The sequence below is a fragment of the Misgurnus anguillicaudatus genome, chromosome 13 (genome assembly GCF_027580225.2).
Source record: "Misgurnus anguillicaudatus chromosome 13, ASM2758022v2, whole genome shotgun sequence".
Taxonomy (NCBI): Eukaryota; Metazoa; Chordata; class Actinopteri; order Cypriniformes; family Cobitidae; genus Misgurnus; species Misgurnus anguillicaudatus.
Window position 1 is genome coordinate 3,105,002 of NC_073349.2, and position 27,721 is coordinate 3,132,722.

The window sequence follows — 27,721 nt, forward strand, 5'->3', positions numbered from 1 at the left end:
TTGGTAGTCGGAAACGACAAGATGATTTATGGACATACTTTCAGTATAATCCATCAGAAATGCCTATTGGGAGACGATGGTAAATTTAGCCACAAACTAGGTGGGAAGAATACCACCAACCTCAAGCGGCACCTGAAGGCTCATCACGCTAATATTTTTTAAAGGTAGCTAACAAGTCACGCTGTTAACATATCATATACAATCAATTTTACTTGACAGTCGGCTTGTGACACATTTCATGGTAAGCTTAATGTTTTACATGTATCTACTTGTCAAAGCTAGGCCCATTTCCAATACTTTTTAAACTAAATTAATTTGTTAAAGACAAATTTTTTTTTTTTTTTGGTACTAAAATTGACTTAAACTTGACTAAAACCTTTTTGCGTTTTCATCGACTAAAACTTGACTAAAACCTTTTTGTGTTTTCGTCGACTAAAAATTGACTAAAACCTTTTTGTGTTTTCATCGACTAAAACTTGACTAAAACCTTTTTGCGTTTTCATCGACTAAAACGTGACTAAAACCTTTTTGTCTTTTCGTTGACTAAAACTTGACTAAAACCATCAAGTTAATAAATGACTAAAATGTGACTAAAACTAAAAAGCATTTTAGTAAAAAAGACTAAAGGGGGTCGCACACCAGCTGCGCAGCTCAGCGCCGCGCCGTTCTAAAAACTCTAACACATTGTTTTCTATGAGTATACGCACATCGGCGCCGACTCTGGAAGTTGCTCAAATCCCTGTCGCGCCACAGAGCACCACTCACATAATTTAACATTAAATAACATCATATTTGTCCCAAATCATTAACGATTAACATTGGCTGCTAACATATATTTTGCATTTTGAAGTAGACGCCATCTGACGAAGCTCACGCTATTAAATGTGCACTTCCGGTTTACGATACCTCCGAGTTGTCCTAGACGCGACTCGACACGGCGCTGAGCTGCGCGGCCGGTGTGCGATCCCCTTAAGACTAAAACTAAAAGAGCTGTCAAAAACAACACTGATTTGTAGCAAAAACGTGGTTTTAATCCTACTATGTTGAGGGTGTGCTAAGCTAGCATGCTAGCTATCTCTCTCTCTCTGTATATATATATATATATATATATTTAAATTGTGTTGTATGTATTGAAGGTTGAACAGTCTGTTCCAGTGTTCATAATCAAATGAGCATAAACAAGCAGCTACAAAATATGACGGCCAGTTTCGTTTCACTTCAACCTCTGGATCGTAATTGAATTTCATACCTTTGCACAAACGCTCGAATGGATTTGAATTGTAAATTGATTCTCGCTAGGCGGAAAGTGAAATGTAAAGATGGAAGACAGAGATGGGCTTTACAGAATGGAGAATTAAGTCTGGCTGTTTGTGATGGGGACATTACCTAAAGTGTCCTCGCATGTCCTCAAAATGTCTTGAAGCGGAATGAAAGAGCAGATGTTAATGGTGTAGAGACATACTGTAGACTCCCCAAACATCTGTCTCTCCTCATTTGTGAAACCTCGGTCTCTCTCATTAAGAGCTTCATTTTTAAATATCTTCATAATGATAGATGTGAAATGTAGATGTGAAAAGCTGCTCACCATAGCAAGATCTTTTGATATCGTAAATGCACTTTCAATTAGAAAGTATTTGAAGATAATATGCAGTATATTGCTCTCTCTTTTTAAATCATTGCACTGGTTACATCTATCCTTCATTGGGAAGGTAATCCCTGAATGTATTATGACAAGCTAAGCTTTTTCGAGTAGAGAGAAATATTATGTTTTGTTCAGTCATGAAAAGTGTCCATGGGGGATATTTCCTGCCTCTGAGAATAATCTGAAAGTGATTTAAAACAATATTCATGAGAGAAGCTAATAAACACTTTTTAAAATTCTTAGTATGGTGGCTATGAAATAGTCTTGCTTTGATAAACGCATTGATTTTTTTTATTGATCAACACACAGATGCATGAGCAGGACAAACCTGAAAATAATATAATTTTCAGCATCATTTAAGCTAAAGCAAGTTGTCAGATTCCATTGCGTTATTTTATATAAATGAAATAAACATGAATTTTGGAGATGTTGTGCTATCCCATTACTCATTTGCCTTAAATAGTCCCCATCAACTAAAACGTTTGTTTCGGGACGTTCTCCAGATCTGAGCCCAGAGGAGAAGGCCCAGCGGGTGGCTAAAGCGATCCGTAAGCAGACGGCGGAGGTTGGTGAGCGCTGGGAGAGGTTGATGGGACATGTGGGCACCTGGCAGGATCAGGTGGAGAGAGCTCTAGATAAACTTCAGGACCTCCAGAGCTCCATGGACCAGCTGGACCTCCGTCTAGCCCAGGCTGAGGAGCTAAAAGCAGGCTGGCAACCCGTGGGAGATCTTCTCATAGATTCCCTACAGGACCATATCGACAGAACCACGGTTAGTGTGTAATTGTATTGCTGTTCTTATTCGTGACTGTGGCTGGTAACCATAGAAATGTTCAAGATTTTGGCATTCTCATAACCACACTTATTTTCTGCTTTTAATAGCTAAACAGCAAGGTTTATTCAGTCACACACACAGAATTTAGATTAAGCCAGGACTAAACAATTAACTAGTTTATATGAACAAACCTTACAGAAAAACATATCTTCTGACAAAACAATGGTATTGATATAATTTAAGTCAGTGTCAGTAAAAAATGTCTCCTTTAAGCAAGGCAGTGGTCACATTTCGAGTATGGTAACTAGGGGTGTCACGATTCTCCAAATCCTCGATTCGATTACATTTTCGATTCTGATGTCACGATTCAATTCGATTCTCGATTTTTAATTGATTTTTTTTTTAAGACAAAAAATGATATGCCTTTATTATTATTATTATTATAGTTTCACATTAACATGCACATTGCGTGCTTTTCCTCGCATGGGGGTTTGCTGGCTTTACTTTACCCGAGAGAGCTTGTAGATAGAGAATTCCTTCTTGCATGCAGATAGACTTAATGCGCGCGTCTTGGACTCCTATTATCTGAACTAAAACCGGTGCGTCATAAGCAGCTCTGTGTCTCACGTGCCTGCGCATCTCGCATCCAAAGCCTAAACATAAACTAAAGTAATAAACCTTACGTATTTGTTCAGTTTTATGCGTTTCATGCGAGCTGAGGCAAACTATACATTTTGTTTAAAATATAACCCGCTGCATCTTGACGGCTCTCTCGTTCACGTGCAGAGAGCTGCGCTCTGTCCGAAGGCAGATCACTAGGTAGTAATCCTGTTTATGATATGCATTTCAAGGAGTTGTAGCAATACATCCTTCTGTTTAAAATATAAATCGCGTTCCGCTGGATGGATGTTTTTAAAGGCATTTCTAAGAGTTTATTTTCCCCCGCTTGGCAAGCCGACCGGACGTGACATGGGGGCGTGGCAGCATTGACGATCCAATTTTTTAATTCGAAGTTCGAGGTTGTGACTTAATTTCGATCGATTTCGATTTAAAATCGAAATCGTGACACCCTTAATGGTAACCCATTCCATCTTTGACAAAACATGTCACACTGTCTGTCACTTTAGTATGGGACTAGACTGAATCCCATGTTCAGGAAAGCAATATTCTTAGAAAAAATTTTAATTTTTCTTCCCCGTCTGTGTTCCAGGCGTTTCGTGAGGAGATAACTCCTCTCAAACAGGACGTCCGAGCTGTGAATGATCTGGCAGGTCAGTTGGCACCACTGGATGTTCAGCTGTCCTCCACCACAAACCGCCAGCTGGACAACCTCAACATGCGCTGGAAACTACTGCAGGTGCTTTACCTTCTCAACAACTTTCCTTTTGCTCTTTTTTTATTTGACTTGCTTTTCTTTTCCATTTTCTTTCTCTTTTTGATCTGTGTGAGCTTTGAGTATCTCTTCAGATCAGAATCTGTGTAAGTCACAGTTGAATGAAGTCTGTGTGTATCTGCATATTTGCCCCGTTTTGTTATATATTAGCATCTCTCTCACTCTTTCTCTCTCTCTTTGTCTCTTCAGGCAGCTGTAGAGGATCGGTTAAAGCTCTTGCAGGAAGCACACAGGGATTTTGGTCCATCTTCTCAACACTTCTTATCCAGTGAGTCACTGAGCCACATCGAAACAGTTCAGCAATCATAAATGAATTCAAGCATTTTCATGCATACCTTACCATGACAAAAAGTTTTACCAAATGCTTTACTTAACTGATATTTCAGATGTCAATATTTAGTGGCTTAAATACCAATGCAAGTTTTCAAACATTAGCATTTTTTAAATTATTTTCCACAGTGCAGCTTTCAGAAGTGTTGCGTCCATAACAGAGAAGTGTCACATCATTAACGTCATTTTTTCTTCGTAAATGCGCGCACAAAACGTACAATATAATAAATATTATTTGTTCTTTAAACAGCCCTTCTCCATTTGTTGGGTATTATTGCTTCTGATTTGTGCATTTTTATTTTGTCTTCCAAATACTTGTGTCCTTATTTGTCACATCCATAAATGTATATTTCCCTCGTCCAAATAGAAAACATGAGACTTAGGGGCAACCTTCTGATCTCTCTGATGAAGCCAACACAGAAGTGATTTAAACTGCAATTCATCGACTGGCCGCTAGAGGCTCCAAAAGAAAGTCAATTCCCATTGACCTCCATGTTAAAATGGCCAACTTTACAGTAGAAAATAATATGTTTATAGCCTGGTACAAAAAGTGTTTTTGGTCTGTAAAGCTAAGTAAAGAACGTCCCGCATCTTTACCCATTTTCGGATATCTGAGAGTGATGCGCGATGACGTGCGGCCAAGATGGCGACGGCAGGCAACGCCTACTTTAAGCTTCAAAAACGATCTTAAGAAACCAATGGGTGACGTCACAGACACTACGTCCATCTTTTTTTACAGTCTATGGTATAGACTGATATTTGTCTGATGTCTGGAGTCTATACACTTTATTCAGTCTGCCGTCATGTTGATTTCAAAACTGAGGCTGTGAGGGATGGACGTCCAGAGCATGCGCTTTAAAAAAAAAAAAAGAAATCATGGATTGGTAAAATGAAAAGAGATATATGACTTAATTTTGAGATCAGAGCAGCGCAATGTGTATATCACTGGTCTTCAACATGCTGCCCATGGGGACCAGGTTGCCCGCACAGAGTCTGTGCCCGCCAAAGCACATTCTATTAATAGCCTCAATTTTAATTTATTTATTACATATTTTTATATTAGCTTGGCTTCTTTAGTGTATGTTAACATTTTAAACAATGATAAAACATATCAACAAGTAAAATAAAATAAAATCAACAAGTAAACCAAAAAGTTTAAAAAGAAGCCCTTCAGATTGCTTTATCCATTGTGGTGGCCCTTGCTCACCAAAATGTTGGAGACTCCTGGTGTACATAATATCTGTTTTGTATAAACATGTTTGTCTACATCTTGTTTTGTGATGTTTGCATTGTCCACCTAATGTACTGTGGATTTTTTTAATTGTTTCCCATGTCATCGACAAATCATGTCCATGTTTAATAGATCTGTAGCTTTGCAGCAGGTTCAGTACATTGATAATTGTTGTTGATTCAAGTCATTTATTTGACACAGCCTAACTTAAAACACTGACTTAGACTTTTATGGCCTTTTGAAGTTTCAAGCCTCCTTAATCCTGTGCCAGTAGGTGCTCTCGGGTAAAAGCGTGTACACAGCAGATTTATCAGAGTTAGTCTGCTGAGAGAGCAGATATGTGACATGTACTGTATTAGGAGCAGTAATGCTTCAGTGTCCTGAGAAATCAAGAGAGATAGATTTCACTGTTATAAGAGAGAGAGATGTGCTTAATTAATGCTTCATTTACCAAGACCATCAGGTCTTTGTGCATTCAGACCTAATGGATGTTTTATTATCTGTGTGTCAACAGCTTCTGTCCAGACGCCCTGGCAGAGAGCCGTGTCTCAGAATAAAGTGCCCTACTACATCAAGTAAGTAACACAAATCTCTTAAGGCCACTTTCTTACCGTTGACCTTTCCTTTGTTTTGTTTATTTGTTTTGTTTGTTGATTTTTTTTTTTTTGGCTGATGTGAACGTAAATCTACTTGAAATGGTAGACTTTGTGGAGACGTGTTCAGCCAAACATGCATAAGTCACCCCAACCATGCCTTTCACAAAGCCTAAAACTAGTAAGACACCTACATGGCCTGTGAAAATTAAAAATGATATAAAATATAAAAAACAATATAAATATATAAAAAATTCAAAATTATGCGCACACATGTAAACCCTTATTCCTTGATCTCCTTATGTACACAACCAATGTGGTTTTATCGTCAGTGCAAATTTAAGGATTAGCCGAGATGCAAATCTTTGGGCGCAGATGGGATCTTTTTTATATATATACAGTGAGGAAAATAAGTATTTGAACACCCTGCTGTTTTGCAAGTTCTGGCTAGGCCATGCCAGAACCTTGATATGCTTCTTACAGAGCCACTCCTTAGTTATCCTGGCTGTGTTTTTCGGGTCATTGTCATGTTGGATGACCCAGCCTCGACCCATCTTCAATGCTCTAACTGAGGGAAGGAGGTTGTTCCCCAAAAACTCGCAGTGTCCCATGTGCAGAAAAACACCCCCAAAGCATGATGCTACCAACCCCATGCTGTTCTTGGGATGGTACTCGTCATTCTTCTTCCTCCAAACACTTTTAGTGGAATTATGACCAAAAAGTTCTATTTTGGTCTCTTCTGACCACATGACTTTCTCCCATGACTCCTCTGGATCATCCAAATGGTCATTGGCAAACTTAAGACGGGCCTGGACATGTGCTGGTTTAAGCAGGGGAACCTTCCGTGCCATGCATGATTTCAAACCATGACGTCTTAGTGTATTACCAACAGTAACCTTGGAAACGGTGGTCCCAGCTCTTTTCAGGTCATTGACCAGCTCCTCCCGTGTAGTTCTGGGCTGATTTCTCACCTTTCTTAGGATCATTGAGACCCCACGAGGTGAGATCTTGCATGGATCCACAGTCCCAGAGAGATTGACAGTCATGTTTAGCTTCTTCCATTTTCTAATGATTGCTCCAACAGTGGACCTTTTTTCACCAAGCTGCTTGGCAATTTCCCCGTAGCCCTTTCCAGCCTTGTGGAGGTGTACAATTTTGTCTCTAGTGTCTTTGGACAGCTCTTTGGTCTTGGCCATGTTAGTAGTTGGATTCTTACTGATTGTATGGGGTGGACAGGTGTCTTTATGCAGCTAACAACCTCAAACAGGTGCATCTAATTTAGGATAATAAATGGAGTGGAGGTGGACATTTTAAAGGCAGACTAACAGGTCTTTGAGGGTCAGAATTCTAGCTGATAGACAGGTGTTCAAATACTTATTTGCAGCTGTATCATACAAATAAATAGTTAAAAAATCATACATTGTGATTTCTGGATTTTTTTTTAGATTATGTCTCTCACAGTGGACATGCACCTACGATGACAATTTCAGACCCCTCCATGATTCTAAAGTGGGGAACTTGCAAAATAGCAGGGTGTTTGAATAGTTAATGAATTTAAATTACTGAATGTATTTTACAAAAGCAATTAAAAAAGTTTAAAAGGGACATTTCACAAGACTTTTTAAGATATAAAATAAATTGCCCACTTGTAGGTGTGAGCAAAAACTAAGTTACTGGATTGATCTTTTTTACATCTTCTAGGTTGATAGAAGCACTGGGGAGCCAATTATATCACTTAAACATCAGATTTTCAGATTATCACAATATATTCTCCACAATATATTCAAGTAGTTTTGACTTGCCAAAGTTACCAGGCTCTTGCAAAAGTACTTGAGATAAAAAATAATCTGTATGCCAGAGTTCATAAAGTTAAATTTTTTTTTGTTAAAAAAGTTTTTAAGAATTGCAAATGACCACAATTGTTAAAGTTGCTAACAAATGTATTCAAAGTATTCAGTAGTTCTTACATATTATATAGAGGACTACTTAAATATATAAACTTTAAGCATGTAGTTATGATAAATCTATGATGAATCTATTTAAATCTAATTAAAGAGAACGGAATAAATTCACTGGCAATCACTAGCCATCTTTCCATCACACAGATTTTATGCACATTTTGAAGTATCGCTTCAAAAACGAGTGATGGAAATGCCGAATTTCGAATAAAAGTCCCTTAATTCACAAAAAAAAGTTTTTGAGCTGGTTTTTGACTTAAAATAGTAAATGCGAATAATGGGAGATGGAAACGCATTTACCAAATAAATTCTGACGTAGTGAACATTAAACCCACGGGACTGATCGTCCAGCTGTATCAGCTAACATTGTTTTTCCCATACATGGGGCTCAACGTCGTTGCAATGCCCTTGCTGCTCGTGCATGCTTAAAAAATTCAGCATTTCTTCTTCTGTGCACAACATTCAGTTTGGCAATTACAAGCTGCACTGCCAGCAAATGTATAACTTGCCCAACTGTGACTATGCAGTCCTGTCTCCATTTTCTAAGCGTGCCTTGTTTTATTTACTGTTGGTTACCAATACCACCATCATTCACTCGAGCAACTTCATGGAAACTGACCTAATTCACATTTGTTTGCCTTTCTTTTTGTTTTTGAAATTTAAAAAGATTCGCTCTACGTGTGGATGGAAACCCAGCTACTGTTCTGTTAATATTAGTCTTTTGGTATTGGTGGGATTTTTGCAGACATGTAATTTATGATTTTGGCCCTATTCTGTAATGCTCTCTTAAACTTTGCATACTGTCTGTGGTATATAACTGCTGCTAGAGCTCAGATCGGTGCCCATGTTGATGCAAACCCACCACTGTACAATTCAACAATGTTTAAGGAGACCTGCTAGAGGCAAAGGGATGCAAACTCTGATCTAAGCAGACAAAAAAGGTTAGTAGCCACAGATTTACGACCACAAGGTCTCAGTGGAGATAAGGTTTCTTTACATGTACGGTGTAAAGCAGTGCTTTTTCAGCCCATCAGAGAAAGCAAGTTAGTTTCAATAGATCTCACGCTGTTCTCTCTCAGTTTATTGACACCGTTACCCAGAAGAATTGGGATCATTGTGATTCAGTGACGTTGTCCGAATTCACCATCCCTTTAGCTGAGTGACAATCAAGCTCTGAAAGACAGGATGAGAGAGAGAGAGAGAGAGATTGTTGCTCACGGCACCGTACTGACAATAGACTTGGAAATGATCCAGAAATGAGAAAAGATGGATAGCAAATGACATGAAACGGCATAAAATAATGGAGACTCGGAGAAAGACATTTCACCATGGTAACGTTTTTGAATGCAGTAGTTCAGACAGTGATGTTGTTGCAAAAATAAGTGTTTGCTACGCTCATATTTATTAAAGGTCAATTAGTTGTATTCTAACAGTTTTGTTGTTAAGTCATGAAATGTTCATGTCAGTATTTGATTAATGTCTAAACATCTCAGGCGTCACAGAACCACCAGGAGCAACTACTGGACTAAAGCTGAATATTAAACATAGACTCACAAAACTATAGAAATAAATGACATGCCGTACGAATGAAAAGCTGGACAGATTTAATTGAACAATTGCTTTCTGTATTTATTGGTGTAGTAGTATACTAAGAGCATTATTTTTGTACTGTTAAAGTATATAACTATATAATATATAATATATTTATATATAAATATATAAAGTATACTAAAGTATATAACTAGAGCATAATAATATATACATAATATATGTAATAGCATAAAATAGACCAAAAAGTGTGTAAGTGTGTGTAATGGCCGGTGGCTGAACTTCTTTTCCAGCGATCACTCTTGACAGAGCCCATATGGTTGTGTATATATGAATATACATGAGTTTGGCCCTCATCCTTTTATTTCCAGAGAGAATCTTCAGTAAACTCTCAAATGAGCTCTCGCGGCTGTTGTGTGAGTGTAGGTTACTGTTTTGGCAAACATCTGATTGATCTTGAGACGGGGTAAACAAGTGAAGTTAATTATTAAAGGTACTAACACTGTGTTTATAACTGCAGAAAAAAAAGCCTGACTGTGACAGACTGATCTGCATGGATTAACCCTACACTGAAAAAAAATATTCATTCAATTTACTTAATTTTTTAAGGTAAGGGGTTTAAAATTTATTTAAGCTACATTTAAACAAAAAAAATTGAAAAATAAAATAAAAATCTTTTGTTTAAATGTAGCTTAAATAAATTGATTGCAACCACTAACCTTAAAAAAAAATTGTAAATTGAATTAATCATTTTTTTCAGTGTAAAAGCATAGAGCACTGCCATAAAACACTTGCTTTTGTAATAATTAGGGCGGTCAATCGATTAAAATATGACAATCATGCGATTAATCTAGATTAAATGAGTTAACTCGCGATTAATCGCATATTTTTATCTGTTCTAAATATACCTTAATTTAGCATTTTTCAAGTTTTTAATACTCTAAGCAACATGGGTGTGGACAAATATAGATGCTTTATGCAAATGTATGTTTATTATTAGTAAAATCATACTCAACATAGAGCATGACGAACATAGACATGTTTCAAAGACAGTAGATATGACTTTTAAAGAACTCGTTTGTCTATTAAACGCATGGAAAAAAGAAGATAGAAGTAATGTAAACCTGTGGTTTTTCTCTTTCTTTGCACAGAGCAATTAACTTACACCAGCCTGTGTGCAGAACTACAGAACATGCAGAAAATATTTTTTTAAGGTTCAAAAACAAAATTACCTCATCCATACCTTAAAATCACAGATAAAACGAATAGATTTGGAACACACAAAGTCAAAAACTATCAATATATGTTCAACTTTTTTCTTTATTGTTTGATTGACATTGAGACTTCAAGATCTACTGTAATGCAAGGATCTAATATTTATACATCAGATATTTTTTCCCAACAGTTAATCAAACATACACTTAAGACATAACAAATTATATCTTAGTGAATTCTGTCAAAACAGATTTTTTTAAAACTGTAATTCTGTGTAGATGTCTATATATTGGGGTCGGGCACTCACGCGTCTGTGCACGTGCTTCAGATGTGTCAGGAAGATCGGTTTCAAGTCTTGTCGCTCTTAATAACTCTATTTACATCAATCAGGTCCTAAACTTTATCTCTCTTAATAATTATTTAAACATCAAGCAATCCTGCACTTTATTTTCTCATTCCTGCATGCTTTAAAACCCAAACCAAAATCTCAGACGCGCAAGTGGATGGACAACCATTCTTTTTGTATTAGGTAAGCATTTTGGATGGTACCCCTCTTAGATTTCATACAAAAAATATCATTTTAGATGTTCAACGACTATTTAGAGCACTGGGATCGCTAAACGAGGGCTTAATGTAATTATTTTATTCACGTTTACTGTCTAGCTGTGACTCAATTTATTCAACTATGGCCCGCTAGACCAAACCGAAATTGCGTGTTGCATTAAATGAACGCTAATAAAATGTGTGCCGTTAATCAACACGTTAATTTTGAGAGCTGTAGTAATATTATAAACATCTTGACAAAAGCTAACCACAGACATAAAGCAAAATGAACACAAATCAGCATTTCAGTTCAGCATTCATACAGCGTGACACAAACAAACTCTGAAACAAAAACATTGTGTATAAAAATACTTTAAAAGACTAAAGCCTGACAGACTGCGCGCACACACACGCACACACAAACAAACACTAGTGCTGCATCTAACAATTACTTTCATAATAGATTAATTGGTTGATTATTTTTTTCGAAATAATCGAATGAAAACATAAATATTTACTTAATTAGATTTTTTACTTAATATAGATAAATAAGGCACTAAATAAGTGTATTTATGTGTAGAAGTGTACTTTTAAAAGTGCAAAAGCCACACTCTACTACAGGGTTTACTAATATAATCTTTTTGATTGTTTTTTAAGATTATATAAGATTGTATTTTGATAAACTTATTCTAAGCCTTAACCCTTGTGTGGTGTTCGGGTCTGTGGGACCCGTTTTTAATGTTTACTAAAAGAAAAATTATGCAATTAATTGTTGTTTCAACCTCAGATTCATTGGCCTTGGCTCATTTTCTATAAAGAACATAAAAATTATCAACTTTATAATGACTGTACACTCTACACCCCCCTACACATTTATATTACATATGTGGTGTTCGGGTCCACTGGACCCGGAGGTAATAAGAGAGTGAAAATTTAATATGTTATGTAACTTTACTCTGTTTTTCACTTATCTGTGACTCCTGTGAGGGCATGAGTGTGTTTGTAAATATGTCTGTACGTATGTGATGGATGCATGTCAGAGTTTTGTCCTTCTGCACTTGCTGTAACAGTGCAAGGTTACAACATTTTATATATCATGCATGAACACTTGTCTGCTCCCACTGTCCCAAAAACTTTACCTTTTGTCTAACAGGAACCATTCTACATTTTACCATTATATCCCTTACAAAAAATAACCATGGTTGTATTATAGTAAAAGTGTAGTAATCATGGTAAACTGGTGTACTGATTACTATTTGTAAAACCATAAGTTACCACAAAACCTATGGTGTGTGTTTGTGTGTGTATGAGTGTGTGTGAGAGAGTGAGAAATAGAGAAAGTAAAATTTCATATCCAACCATTTTCATCATTTTAGGTTGTAGCCAAAAGCAACACATTGTACTGCAGTGTGTGTGGACATAAGATGGACAGTAAGACACAGTATTCGTCTATAAAATGCAAGAAATGCATATGCAACACAGCTACACAGTAAAAATCTGCTTCTTATGTGTTGTGTAGGCTGACATGAACAGGTTATGTGTTCAGTGTAGATAATGTGTTATAATACCGCATCTTTTCAGATGGGGCTTGTGCTGTGTAGACGGACACAAATGTGTACAATTTCAAACTAAACAATTCAAAGAATTAAACATCAAAGTGATGAAAAACTTAGTTGAGATGAAAAAGTGATGAAAATACTTATTTTAGATAAACATCTGGAGGAGAATAGAAGTTTCTTCTCTTATTTCATATTATCACAAAAACGAATAGCACTTTAATCTATAATTAGTCCTATATCAGTGGTAAATGACAAAAATTAACCATAAATTCTGTCTATATTACTTGCAATGAGGCTAAAGTAATCATCTGTAAACAATATTACATAAATTTGTATGACTGCATTGGTTTAAGATACTAATAATGCTCTGGGTCCACTAGACCCACAAACATTTTCTAAGTAACAGAAATATGAACACCACACAAGGGTTAAATAAAAAAGTTTGTGCAGATTTTAAATAGTAAAACATCTTTAAATGTCAAAAAATAAACAAACAGAACTAATTTTGTGTTCAGGGATGTGTTGGTGAGGAAATTTAGCCAGGGATTAATAAACTCATTTTAATCTTTAACTTTAGATCTTCATGAGAATTAACATTATTCATTATTAACAAAATAAATAAGCCATTACAATATGAAAGTGATATGCATGCGTTGTTACCATAACAAAACCCTGGATTTCCCCATTACTTTAAAACAAAAGCTTAGTTTGTGGTTCAAAACTATTTTTATGAAAACCCAACAAATTAAACAAATACAAACTGAAACTCGCATACAAACTTGCTTATATTAAAGAAAAAAATTGAACCTTTATTAACCAGCATTTGTTTGCGTTTTTTCTTTCGTCATTGTCCTTTCAGGGTTGCCAGATCCGCCTAACAATACCAGCACATTAGTCCAAAAGCATCCCAATGACTATTCACATCCCAAATACCAACAACTAATGAACCAAATCCTTCAGTCTCTTACCCGCAGAAAAACATCAACTTGCAGAAACTGTTAAAAAAACAAATTCAGAACTCTGTTTAAAGGCGAGGACATGGCAACGCTGCCTTACTTTTAACCAAGCTGGTTGCGCGGTGAGAAGAAGAAGCGCCTGATAAACGTGCAGCTCATGTTGTATGAAGAAAACATGCCTGACTTTAAGTCTGCAGCTTGCGCTGTTTAAAGAAACAAGGTGCACAGCTCTCGCTGTATGAAGCAGACGCGTGTCCGTGCTGTCCGATGTTGGTTCGGGAGAATGTGACGTCACAGACCAACTAATCGATAATGAAATTCGTTAACAATGATTTTATGTTTGGGTGCGCGCCTACATGTGTGTAAAGTGGTAAAGTTTATAGATTTATACAGACAGCAGTTGAGATTTCATCTGACTGTACTGTTAGTTGTTGACAGATGTTCATGCTGTATGCAGCTGAAACATGCTGTGGATGTCATTAGCTTCACTGTCTGCACTCACTGTGTCAGATTATTACTAAAGTTAAACTGCTCTGTCTCTGTCCCTGTGGTTTAGTCTCTGTGATGTGGAGTCCTGTGCAGTAAACAGACACATTAACAGCACGAATTTAACAATTAGCAGGATTTTAATAACAAAACAACTTTTAACTTGTAAACTTATTGAGCTGCCCACACGCCACATTTTAAGTTGTCGTAGGCACTCCTCTGACACAAACACTACACTTCAAACAGTATTCAACATAACAATGCTGCTTTTTACATTCTTTGACCAATATCTGAGACGGCGGGTTATGTCATATACTTGATTTAATCTAAAGCAATCCCAGACTGCATTGTGACGTCTGAGAAAAATAGAAAGAAATATCACTTCATTTGACCTCAGCATGCAACTGTTAATGTAGATGCTCACTGATGTTTAGATCAGAGCTGTTACTGTATGTACAGTATATTACACTGATCTAATGCTGGAAAACTGGGGTCAACTGAGGAGAGGATATTGTAGGTGCTTTATTTCTGCTGATGGCTGTAAGCGGCTCATTTACCACCCATAGCTCAAAACCTCCAGACAGTCCTGAATGCTTCAGTCCTCAATGTTCCTGCTGAAAATCACATTATGGGACAGATCGGTCGTCCACAGCCGACTGTTTGACCCTGGCTCCTTGAATGCATTGGTAATAGCAGGGCCCATCAGTGTCTTTTTAAGGGTGTACTCACACTATCCGTATAGTTTGACCCCCAAAGTAGGGTTCGTTTTGGCCAGTGTGATTGCTTCGTTCTGTACTGGGATGCGGTATGCTTAAGCGTACCCTGATTCGCTTTGCAGAGGTGGTATCTGGCACGGTTCGCTTTGATTTGTGGGCGGGGCACATAATCTAACCACGCCGGAGAGCGAAACTTCAGCTGTCAATGCAAAACATTCTGATAAACGCAGTAAAAATACATGTAGCCGTGTGTCACCGCATCCCAAGCGACCCCAGATAACAAAGGTAGGTTTGACATTGTAAGTGCTGTGCAGACCAATCACTTTATGATATAAAATAGAGAGATGTTAAAGGGGACATTTCACAATAGTTGATGTAAAATAAATCTTTTGTGTACCCAGAAGTGCTGTGTAGTATATGCTGCTCCATTCGAAAGCAGATGATGCCGATTTACTGCTAATCACCATACCCTTTACTGACGAGATGCACATGACAATCACATTTATTTTATTTATCGTGCAGCCCTAGTCCCCAGACCACATATGTGAAGTTTTAGCTTAAAATACCATATAGATAATTTATTATAGCATGTTAAAATTGACACTTTGTAGGAATGTGCCGTTTTTGGGTGTGTCCTTTAAATGCAAATGAGCTGATGAAATGCAAACACTGATCACCATAATTGCGATTTGTTGAAATTAAAACTTAATTGTGCTGTTAATTATTTTCTCTCTCACTCTCTTTCTCTCTCTCTCTCTCTGTTTGGATAGTGCAGATTAAGGGGCCGTATTATTATAATAAGATCCCCGTCTGACATCACAAGGGGAGCCAAATTTCAATGACTTATTTTTGCACATTCTTCAGAGAAGTTACTGGGTTGATATTTTTCACATTTTCTAGGTTGATAGAAGCACTGGGGACACAATTATAGCACTTAAACATGGAAAAAGTCAGATTTTATATGTTCCCTTAAAAGCATTTTATGATCAGTCTGCTCTGCAATCGCTCTCATGTTGCTTTAATCTCATATGCCAATCGATCTGATTCCACACACACCTAATAAGCCATAAACTAAGATTATCATGCATACCTTTCAGTTTCCTTCAAAACAAACATATCTTTTAATGGCATAAGCATACTTGGGAAACAATTATCTTAAGTTAACCTCGGGGCTATAAACACCATAGATGTCATAGAGGGAAACTTGTGCCAGTATTAATTTATCAGTAGTAAATTCTTTAACAACAACGTTTAGATTTTATTGCCGATCTTTCTGTTGTATTGGTGTGTAATTGTCAGACATTAGTATGTCGTTCCTACCTAAACTCTTTCTAGAAACGTTCAGCTATTTCAGCAGTGAGAAATATGATGACGTGATGTCCTGAATCTTGATGGTATTAGATAGCTGCCCTGTTAAAAAACATGGTGCTGTATACAGTAGCACTTAAAGTGGTTCCCCTATGATTATTACCAGTGCTATTTAGTGTGGTGAGCATGATGCTAAAACTCTTCTTGTTGCTATGCAGTTGCTAGGAGGTTTTGAGTGGTTGCTGAAAAGGATACTTCTGTCTTTGTGATATTGTGTCTGGATCTGGATGGCACAGATTTGTCTCTCTGTATATTTTGGTCTGTTTTAGCATCTACGGGACAGGTAAAAGTTTTAAGTGTAAGTGCTTGTAAAAGTATTAGCACATCTCTCCTGAAGAAGCTGTGTGATATCAATCATGTCTATGTCAGAGACGTTGCAAGATGGCATACTAATAACAACCATCACTAATAAATCCTCCTATAGGAGATAAGAAGTTTATCATAAAGTCTGACATCATGCACCGCTTGTCCAACCGATCTCAAATGCAATAGGGAAATAACAAAAAATCACACTAATATAAAAACCCAGATTCTAGTGCGTTATCTTTATTTTGTTATTTTTTTGACAGCAGACGCTGGGTGGACTGAATTAGGCGTATAAGGCGAGTTGTAGGGATGTAACGATTAAATCACGTGTCCCATTAAAAATGCCTGTCTGAAATCGATTCTAATCACAAAGCTGCAATTTTTTGTTCATGCACAGCTTGTGCATGTACTACAGCATTTGGTCAGTAGGAAGTCCTTATTAATCTAAAATGATTATGAGTCGGAGTCGTTTATAACGTGCATTTAAAAAAGCAACACTCCCCAGATAGCAATGAGTCGGCGGACCACCGGCGGTGCTCTGGCGACAGTAAGCGTCATAAGGGCGTAATTGCAAACAGGTCTGACGGTGGACCGCCGCGGCAGCCACTTTTGCATAAATTAAGCAGTCGGTCCGCCGGCTGCATGCTGGCGGCATCTCGCAACAAATGGGAGTGACGTATTCAGCGGCAAAAGTTTCATCCCCGCCAGCGGGACGCACCTATAGCCGACAGCTTGGGGCTGGTGGCATAAAGAAGCCATGCGGATATTTTTTGCTATCTGGGTCGTTAAATAAAATCATTCAAAATATTCTTTATTGTCATGAAAATACTTGAAACTATTTGAAGAACTGTGATATAAATATTCTACTAGACATTTCCTGGAACAGCATTTGTAATGCTACTTCTTCTGTGGCACAAAGGGAGTTTCTGCATGAGAGCGCCCCCTGTCGTTCGGATGTGCCTGGATTTCACCGTAATTCATTAAAATTCATTCATTGAGAAAACGCGCATTTGCACGATTAATCGCTACAGCCCTAGCGGGTTGTGCAAAGTCACTTGACTGTTGCTGTGAATGACACAAAAACTTTTGATGACCAGCATGTTTTTTTTGGTATTGCAATTAAACGTATATTTAATTCATACAATCAACTGCTCTCATCTAAAATGGAACAAATGTGTATTTTTTCTTCCATATTTCCATTTAAATATATATTTTTGGATCCTGTGATAAGTTGGTTAAGTAGGTCACTAAATAAACGGTTTGGTATCCCCTGGTTTATGACACATATTCCTGCTTCTGACCTCTCAATAGTCCCTCCTCTGTTTATTTTCTTTATCTAGCTCAGCCATTGCTTCACATGCACCATAAACCCCACCATCACTTGCTTGTGTCTAAACCAGCATTTCTCTCACACAACAGCTGAAGTTATATGACTGTACTGAGCCCAATTGACCCTCTGCTTTCTCTTCTGTAGTCATCAGAACCAGTCCACGTGCTGGGACCATCCCAAGATGACCGAGCTCTATCAATCCCTTTGTAAGTGCCAGAGATACACACACACACACACACACAAACAAACACAGGGAGACTCACATCTTATCAGGCCTGAGAGACTTCCTCTTATCTCATGAAAATACAAAGCTAAAGGAATATTGGACAGTGAGATGTGTACGTCCATCTCTGCAAGACAGTAAATCTCTAGCGACAGAACACACCAAACACATCAATCTTACAAAAAAATGTATCCACATATTTTGCACCCAAAAATACAGCAAAAAGTGATCATAAACATAAAGATAACAGAGGGACTATTAAGATCAGTTGTTTGTCATTGCAGTTTTATCACATTTTCATCGAGGGGCAACCTTCCAATCTCTCTGATGAAGCCAATACAGGAATGATTTAAACTGCAGTTCATCGACTGGCCGCTAGAGGCTCCAAAAGGGAGGCAATTCCCATAGACCTCCTTGTTAAAATGGCCAACTTTACAGTAGAAAATAATATGTTTAAAGCCTGGTACAAAAAGTGTTTTTGGTCTGTATAGCTAATTTTGCCCTTCATGACAACTGTGAGGGGTTTAAATGATATTAAGCCTTAAAGTTCTGCATAATTAAGGGCGTGGCCACTTGAGTGACAGTTGAACAGCTACTACTGTCATTAGAGTCGAGCTAGGCGGGTGTGGTTTCAGCAAACGGTCACCTCAGCTTCACCCACGTCCCGCCTTTTTACCCATCTACGGATATCTGCGAGTGATGGGCAGTAACGCATGGCCAAGATGCTTTAAGCTTCAAAAACGATCTTCAGAAAACTATTGGTGACATCACGGACACTACGTCCATATTTTTTACAGTCTATGATTTCCATCCTAGATTTCCATTAGCACAATTAAATAGGTTTTTTTTCTTTAATTTTCAACTGTGTGCCTGTATATATTAAATACAGGTCCACTTTTGACCACATTCAGACACAGTCAAAAACATGTTCGATCGGATTGCTTTTGTGGTGTAGGCGCTCATGTGGTCAAATATGTTTTAACATCCACAAAAGAGCGCCTACTGTAAATAAATCCGCTCCACTAATTTGTGGAGCGGATTTATTGCGTTCTGTAGAAAAGGAGGAGTGGCGTATATCGCGTTTTGGGAAAAAAGGGAGAAAAGATGACAGAATAACACTGCTGATATTGGATTTTGCATAAAATTAAGAATTTACTTTTAAATACTGACCTGATATAATACTGATTTTGGCAGTAACTCATTTATTTCAAAAATGGCGTTTATCGCGTTTTGAAACCAAACTCTTCAAATAAAGATGATAAAGGAGGAAATGTTTTGGGAGACTCCTCCCCGAACTACCAGCTGTCCTGTATGTTGCTCTCTCATTGGCTGTAGGTCATTGCGATGTTTTTGTCAGTCTAAACACATTTCATCTGGCATGATTTTGAATCGCAGACCGGTCCAGATATTTAGCATGCCAAATATCTCGCGGGTGTCGGCGACTCGTCAGCGATTCTCTCAGAAACCGTCTCACTGTGTGATTATCACTCGTGTGCACGACCATCGATTTGCCTGTGATTTCGGACATTTGTCAGCGATTTCCCAAAACCTGTCGGGGCTAAAATCGTGCAGTCTGAACTTGGCATAACACATGCGGCGGTACTTTCACATACTGTAATATTAGTGCGCGTCACTTTAAACCCGCTATTTTTCTCGCTCATATTTTAATGAAAGCAAAGGGACCCGCCCATCGACCATCCCCTCGTTGTAATCGGGACAGACGTGGACAGAAGAGACAGATTAAAACACGGACATGTGTCTTTCTCGTCCACTTGTGATCCGAATCGACCAAAAAACATCTTAAAGGGATAGTTCACCCAACAATGAAAATTATGTCATCATTTATTCCCCTCATGTTGTTCTAAACCTGTTTGAGTTGAAGACAAATGAAGATGTTTTGATAAATTACAGTAAGCACACAGTTGACTGTTTCAGTTACATAAAATATGTCATTTTGCAAAACATTTTAAAGCTTCATTTGCTTATGTACAGGGTTTTAAAAAACACATAATATTACATTTGTAGATGCTTATGCGGCATAGTTTGTAAACAACCAATTGGCTAAAAAGCATTTGTAGTGTCCACACAACCCACTCTTGATCTTTACACTCATTTCATTGATACATCTAAACCTTATGGTTTTGTATAAAATGTTGTTGGTTTGCATACTGGCATTAATTTTTGTCTGTTTCTCTCTAGCTGACCTCAACAACGTGCGATTCTCTGCATACAGAACGGCAATGAAGATCCGGCGTCTACAGAAAGCGCTCTGCCGTAAGTCTTAAATGATTAGAAACGCACCAGTGCTTCGTCTCAGTCCGTCGCCTCAATTAACCGCACAGAGAGAATTAGTTAGAAGCGTGTGTATATGCGATGCGGTATCGTCTCAATGCCTCATCTCTCATTTGCATGCCTGTTTGTTTTTTGAGTTGTTAATTGGTGTAAATAAAACAAATGTAAACAAGGCGCAGTAAATCTCTCGCTCTGTCAAAGATAAGATGTTTTGATTGTTGGTAAACTTACAGCGTGATTAAACCACAAGCGGTAAATGTTTTTGTGCTATGGACTATAACCAGTTCGAGACTGTGAACAAGTGTCATATGGCTTACAAATCTCATTTAGTGTATGTGAAAGTTCAAGATATGTTAACATTTTATTGCTTGTATATTGTCAGAAAGTGCTATCGGTGGGTGTGGTTAGCGATGCACATCCTGTTTTTAAGTTCAAGGCTGTTGTCCAGTCCAACACAGTGAATCATATAAGCATACAGTAGCCTATAAAGATCACTTAAAGAATTAAAACATGAAACAAAGAAAGGAAGGACAGTCTAGGCTTCATTACTATTCAGTCCACATAAAGACAATTACTATACACAGCATACGCTGAAATCATTATTTGCGATGTTCGTTAGTATTCTCGTAATATTTTTTTTATGATGTGAAATAAACACAAAGATTAACAGGAAGTGAATTATTTGAAGGAGTGAAAGTAGTGAATTCAATTTGGGGTGGCCAGTCAGATGTCAGGGGGGTCCAGTGCCACCATTGCCACCCCTCTGTCTCCGCCACTGGCTTTATTTGGCTATTAATTGTCTTGTGATTTGGCTTTTAGTAAAGTAATGGTGTATTGTGATCTGTCTGTCTGTCAGTGGACCTGTTGGATCTGAATGTGGCACAGTCGATGTTTCAGCAGCATAAGTTGACCGTAAACTCTCAGCAGCTGACGGTTCCTGAGGTCATCAACTGTTTGACGTCAATCTATGATGGTCTGGAGCAGGAACACAAAGATCTGGTCAATGTCCCACTGTGTGTGGACATGTGCCTTAACTGGCTGCTCAACGTCTATGACACGTACGAGACGCACACTGACACTAACATTTCTCTGACTGATAGCACCCAGACTGAATGTCATCTTATTTCTGCATGATGTGTTTTGTTTTTCACACGGGTCGCAGTGGAAAGATCCGCGTTCTGTCCATGAAGATCGGCCTACTCTCTCTTTGCAAGGGTCACCTGGAAGAAAAATACAAATGTAAGCTCTTACAACAAATACACTGGCAACACTAACAGCAGCACTAAGCATACACGATGTGAGGTGGTTTGCGAAAAATCTGTATTTTTGTCCTAAAGCAGTAATTGCATGACAAAACATTTTGTCTGCTTACCTGGAGAGAATGACTGATGCGATATTCTTCAATAAAAGTCATTAACCCAACCAAACATCTTAGAGATAAATCACATTAGAAGTTTTGAAACAATAAAGGATTTGGGAATTGGTAAAATGTCATATAAAAAGAAATGCAGCACCTGAATGAAATACACTTTCCATCAATCATTGTGACTGTACAATACAAATGTGTGACTTATAAATGTAAAAAGAAAATTGTTTGCTAACAATTCTGAAAATACATATTTACAAGTTGTTTGCAATTGCACAGAGACAAACCAGATTAAGTAAAGCATCTTCTTCATGGTTGCATGCCTCCCAAAATAGAAGAGGTGTTAAACCTGACCCGCTCACCATTATATTACTCTATTATAAAACGATAGAAAGCAACTTTCAGTAGGGTTAAATAGTAGTATGTCTAAAATAACACTCATACTTGGGACATTAGAGCTATTTATGTAATAGATTGTATGTATTTTTATGTTTTATTGTAAATGTTTATGTTTTTTTCCATGCTCTTATGTTTAGGTTTAGTTGTTTTTTTACTAGCCAGTAATTGAAATGCCTTATTTTTGTACTTGTCACATTAGTAATTTCATTGGTATTTAAAGGGGACATATCATGAGAATCTGACTTTTTTCATGTTTAAGTGCTATAATTGAGTCTCCAGTGCTTCTATCAATCTAGAAAATGTGATAAAGAACAACCCAGTAACTTAGTTTTGGTAAACCATTCTCTACAAGCACATGAAAAAATATCTTATTGACATTTGGCTCCCCTTGTGATGTCAGAAGGGGATAATACCATCCCTTAATCTACACTATCCAAACACGCCATTGCTATTTAGTGCAGAGAGAGAAAATAATTGACAGCACAGTTAAGTTTAAATTTTAACAAACCACCATTATGGTGATCAGTGTTTGCATTTCTTTAGCTCATTTGCATTTTAAATGGACACACCCAAAAACGGCACATTTTTTTTCACACCTACAAAGTGGCAATTTTAACATGATCTAATAAATGATCTATATGGTATATTGAGCTAAAACTTCATAAATGTACCCTAGGGACACAGAGGGCCCTATTTTAACGATCTGAAATGCAAGTCCGAAGCGCAAAGCACAAGTGACTTTGTGGGCGGATCTTGGGCGCTGTTGCTATTTTCCTGGCGGGAGAAATAAGTCTTGCGCCGGGCGCAAATCAATAAGGGGTTGGTCTGAAGTAGGTTCATTATTCATAGGTGTGGTTTGGGCGTAACATCAAATAAACCAATCAGAACGTCATCCAACATTCCCTTTAAATGCAAGGGCGCAAGTTCCATGGCGGGTTGCTATTATTATGACGGATTTACTAGGCGCACGCCAGGAGCGGTTCACAGCCGAAGAGACCAACGTTCTTGTAAGAGCAGTCAAAGACAGAGAAGTTGTTTTGTATGGGGATGGGAGAAACCCGCCCAAATCAGCGTCGATTAAACAGGCGTGAGAGGAAATAGCCGCAATTGTCTCATCAGCTGCGCCAAGCACTACGATGTCAGGATACGGGGGGATCCCAAGCTTGCCAGCATAAATCGGGCACGCCGGGCACACAGGAGGACATCGCTGCGTCCACCCTCACTGCTGAAAGGGTTTGGGGGCTTTGAAATCGGACACAAGAAACCAGCAAGGTCCAACCCCAAAGTACACTTACAAATCAAGTTCACATACATGAAGGTTTCTTATGAAAACATTTTAATTATTATTTAGATAAAATAAACGTAATACAGCCACACAACAAACTTATAAAAATATTTTAATCGTTATTTGCATGATAATTGTTTAACGCTGCCACACAAAATAAATAAAAACTATCACCACAATGCTCACCACAATGATTTCCCTTATCTCATGTCTTAATATTTTTTATTGTAACAATTTATGATTTAATGATTTCCCTTATCTTATATTTTTTATTGTAACAATTTATGATGTGAAAAAATAACTGTTCCATCTGTGTAGATTAGATAAGCAATGCGCGTTCTGCACGCTATACATTATGGTCAAGCATGCGCCCTTAAAATAGCATAATGAACCACGCGCAACGCGCCACTGACTTTAGACTAGTTTTTTTTTTGTTAGTAGCGCAATTGTTTTTTGAAACTGCAAAATAGCATAAGAGATGGTTTGCGGCAGAGCACGCCTCTTTTTTGCGCTGAACTGGCCAGGGAGCGCAAGTTCATTCCCTAGTTTGCCGACGTGCGTCTGTGGAGGGAAAAACCCGCTGTGCGCCAGTGCAAAATACGAAATGATACATGCGTCACTGACAAAGTCAATTGCGCTGGGTGCAAGATAGGGCCCAGAGTGTTTATTTTACATCTTAAAAAGGCTTGTGAAATGACTCACTTTTAAATAAGTCTTTCTGAAAAAAGTAAAAAGCTAAAAATTCGGTCAATATCCTTATATATTTGGTAAACCTCCTTTAACCAGGTAAAAAACTTGTGCACCATGACATATGCATGCTACCGTTCATCCAATATTTCTTCTGTGCACTTAGAGGACTTTGCTGAAAAATCAACATGCTGATTAAAGGATTCTGTCAACAAACTGGTATTTCTGTACAGTCTGAGGCTGGGATTAAGCTCATGTGAAGCGAAAGTGTTTAATGAACATATAATACCTGCTGAGAGCATACAGTTAATATCATTATCTCATTTTGACAGAGATTGTGTTTAGCGGAGTTTGCGTTTGGGCTCTTCATGTGTATACAAGTAAATTAAAAGATAATCTCATTTACAATGTACAAATAGCCATTAACTCCTCTTAAAAAAAGTGAAAAATAAAGTGTGTGTGCATTGTTCTGCACGGATGGATCAATAAAGGTGCCGGTATAGATGTACCTGCTCGGCCAGAGTTCATTTTCGGGTGGCGTCAAATGTACAAAAAATCTAATTTGCATCTGCACTCAAAATGAGGTCTTGGGCACACAACAATAAAGTTATCTGTTTGCTTCACTGATCCTTGCGCTCTTAGTTGTTATCGAGGTCTTTTGATGCCATTAATGTTTGTTTGGTAACAGTAAGTTCTCTGATTGTTGGCTCTTTTTTGCACTGCATTCATTGGTAGATATTGTTTTCTTTGTTGGGTAACGTAAGTTTAAATCACATTGACTAATGACAGAATTTTGCAGAATCATATTGTCATGACAGGTATAGGTACCGTGCCTTTCACAACAGAATGTTAAACATTATATTTGTAGTTCAGTTTGCAATCACTAGTTGAGAGTAAAGATGTTTATTAGTTTTGGTGGATGTGCTGATAAATGTTGGTTAAGGTCGATAAAATATCAGATCATTTAAATGTATACTGGATATTTTGGTGTTTTTGCCTGAAGACAGTGTTAGATCACAACTTTAATTAGCTTGTTTGTTAAACATGACATATCCCATGATGCTCTTCTCCTCTCTGCGGTTCTCCTGTTTTGTTTCTAAAAGCACAGTCATTTAAAAGCACAGATTGCACTCCCACGATTCACCTCTTCACTTAATTGTGCTTTTTGCTCTTTTAAGCTCTGACTCATCTCAGGAGCTTTGAATCTTTGTTCCTTCTTCTGATCGAAACTCTGAGTGCTTAAATCCCTTCCCTGGTTAGTGGATAGTGTAAAAGCTACAAGGGCGAATGCTCACCGTAGAGACAGACAACAAAAAAAAGTACATCATGGTTATTAAGATGGAAAACATGTTATTCCTGTTTTCATAGAGCAGTTTGAGGGTTACTCTCATGGGTAGTAGCTAAGACAGACCGACATACAGACGATTTAATTTGTTTACTGACCTTGAGTCTGATACAAGAGTTAATATGACTTTACACTGCAAAAAATTATTTTCAAGAAAAAAAATTCTTCGTATTTTTGTCTTGTTTTCAGTAAAAATATCTAAAAAAAATTTAAATTAAGATGCTTTTTCCTGACGAGCAAAACAGCCCAAGAAAATAAGTCTAAAAATATCAAATTTAAGTGATTTTGTGCATAAAACAAGCAAAAAAAATCTGCCAATGGGGGTAAGCAAAAAAAAGTAAGAAAGATGTGCTTACCCAATTGGCAGATTTTTTTGCTTGTTTTATGCACAAAATCATTTAATTTTTTATATTTTTGGGTTAAAAACTAGACTTATTTTCTTGGGTCAGTTTGCTCATCAAGAAAAAAGATCTTAATTTAAGAATCTTTAGATATTTTTACTGAAAACAAGACAAAAATACTAAGATTTTTCTTGAAATCATTTTTTAAAGTGTAGCCCTTTGTGTTTGTTTGTGTGAGCAAGCATTTATTAAAGGGCTGTAAGCAAGAGGGGTCTTCAGTTTAGGGGTGTGGGACATATACTGCTCTGCTTTCGTTGTGTTAATCGAGGTCATTTCCATTCCCAAGCCAAGGTCAGATCCAAAAGAAAGAAACCGTGTCAGGGATAGGGATGCAAAATTCTGGGAAGTTTCAACGCTGGAAACTTTTTCAAGGGAATTAATGGGAATTAACTAGGTATTTTGAAAAAATAATTTTGTTTAAAACAAGACAATTTCATGCAGTCTCAATTAAATTCAATTACCCTGCACAATTCTCAGTCACATGTACACACCACACTGCTTACTAGAATGATTTCTGAAGGATTTTTGATTATATGAATCCAGACTTGATGTCACAAGTATCAGGATTCTTTGATGAATAAAAAGTTAAAGGTGCAGTGTGTAATTTTTAAAAGGATCTCTTGACAGAAATGAAAAATAATATCCAGAACTATATTATCAGGGGTGTATAAAGACCATTATATAATAATCTGTTATGTTTTTATTACCTTAGAGTGAGACATTTTTATCTACATACGAGGGTCCTCTTACGTGGAAGTCGCCATTTTGTACATCCATGTTTCTACAGAAGCCCTTAACGGACAAAATTTTTTTACTAAGTTGCCTCTGTCGATTACATTTTTTTGGTGGTGGCTACCATAGCTTGTCTACTCGTTTCAAAAGCGTGGGAAGAGCAGTGGACTGAGCCATTGGTTGCAATTCGCAACCTCACCACTAGATGCCCTTAAAATTTACACACTACACCTTTAAAAAAGAACAGATTTATTAAATCAAAAAACAATTTATTTAAAATAAAAATCTTTTATAACAATACATACTACCCTTCAAAAGTTTGGAGTATTTTTTCTTTCCTTTTTTAAAACATACTTTTGTATTTCCTTGCATGCATGTCTGCTTATGACCAAACAAAATGTTTATTTATGTTTGTATATAATATAGTTTATATAAATTTCCCTCAATTTCCAAATAATTCCCATAAATTTTAGTTTCCAATTTGGAATATTTCTAAAATCCCCCGGATTCCCTCTCTGTCTCTTCATTGAGTTGTACTGATGTGTGTTTCTGTCTGTCTGTTTTAGGTTTGTTCAATCAGGTGTCTTCAGCGGGTGGTACGTGTGACCAGAGGCAGTTGGGTCTTCTGCTCCATGATGTCATTCAGATCCCTCGACAGTTGGGTGAGGTGGCGGCCTTCGGCGGGAGCAACATTGAGCCCAGCGTGCGCAGCTGCTTCCAGCATGTGCGTGAATTCACACAAACACACACACACACACACACACACACACACACACACATGCACACATCAGTGTGTAGGCATGACTGATCACAACCTGTGTCTTTAACTCTGGGCTTCTGTTTATGAGGGTCTGACAGACGTCTTATTGAGTTATAAAGCAATCTGTGAATTATTGAACTGGTTTGCCTCTTATTACCTCAGATGAGATACCGTGTGAGGTTTAATAGTGTTGTCAGTCATTTTTTACTAGTGTCCTGCAGCACTTTCACCAGTAGCCTATAAATATTCACTTTAGAAAGAGAGATGGTTACTCTTTTGAAG

General features: G+C 37.5%; 1 protein-coding gene across 6 annotated transcripts in view; it reads left to right on the plus strand.

The window, feature by feature from the left end:
• The window catches only part of utrn (utrophin), a 274,929-nt gene that overhangs the window by 192,506 nt on the left and 54,702 nt on the right, over positions 1 to 27,721 (plus strand). For all 6 annotated transcript variants that reach the window (XM_073874808.1, XM_073874812.1, XM_073874811.1 and 3 more), the window contains 9 exons: positions 2,146 to 2,414; positions 3,628 to 3,774; positions 4,000 to 4,078; positions 5,886 to 5,946; positions 18,094 to 18,155; positions 20,372 to 20,446; positions 21,321 to 21,518; positions 21,614 to 21,703; positions 27,246 to 27,403. In XM_073874808.1, the coding sequence (XP_073730909.1) occupies positions 2,146 to 2,414; positions 3,628 to 3,774; positions 4,000 to 4,078; positions 5,886 to 5,946; positions 18,094 to 18,155; positions 20,372 to 20,446; positions 21,321 to 21,518; positions 21,614 to 21,703; positions 27,246 to 27,403 (1,139 nt within the window). The remainder of the gene's footprint in view (positions 1 to 2,145; positions 2,415 to 3,627; positions 3,775 to 3,999; positions 4,079 to 5,885; positions 5,947 to 18,093; positions 18,156 to 20,371; positions 20,447 to 21,320; positions 21,519 to 21,613; positions 21,704 to 27,245; positions 27,404 to 27,721) is intronic.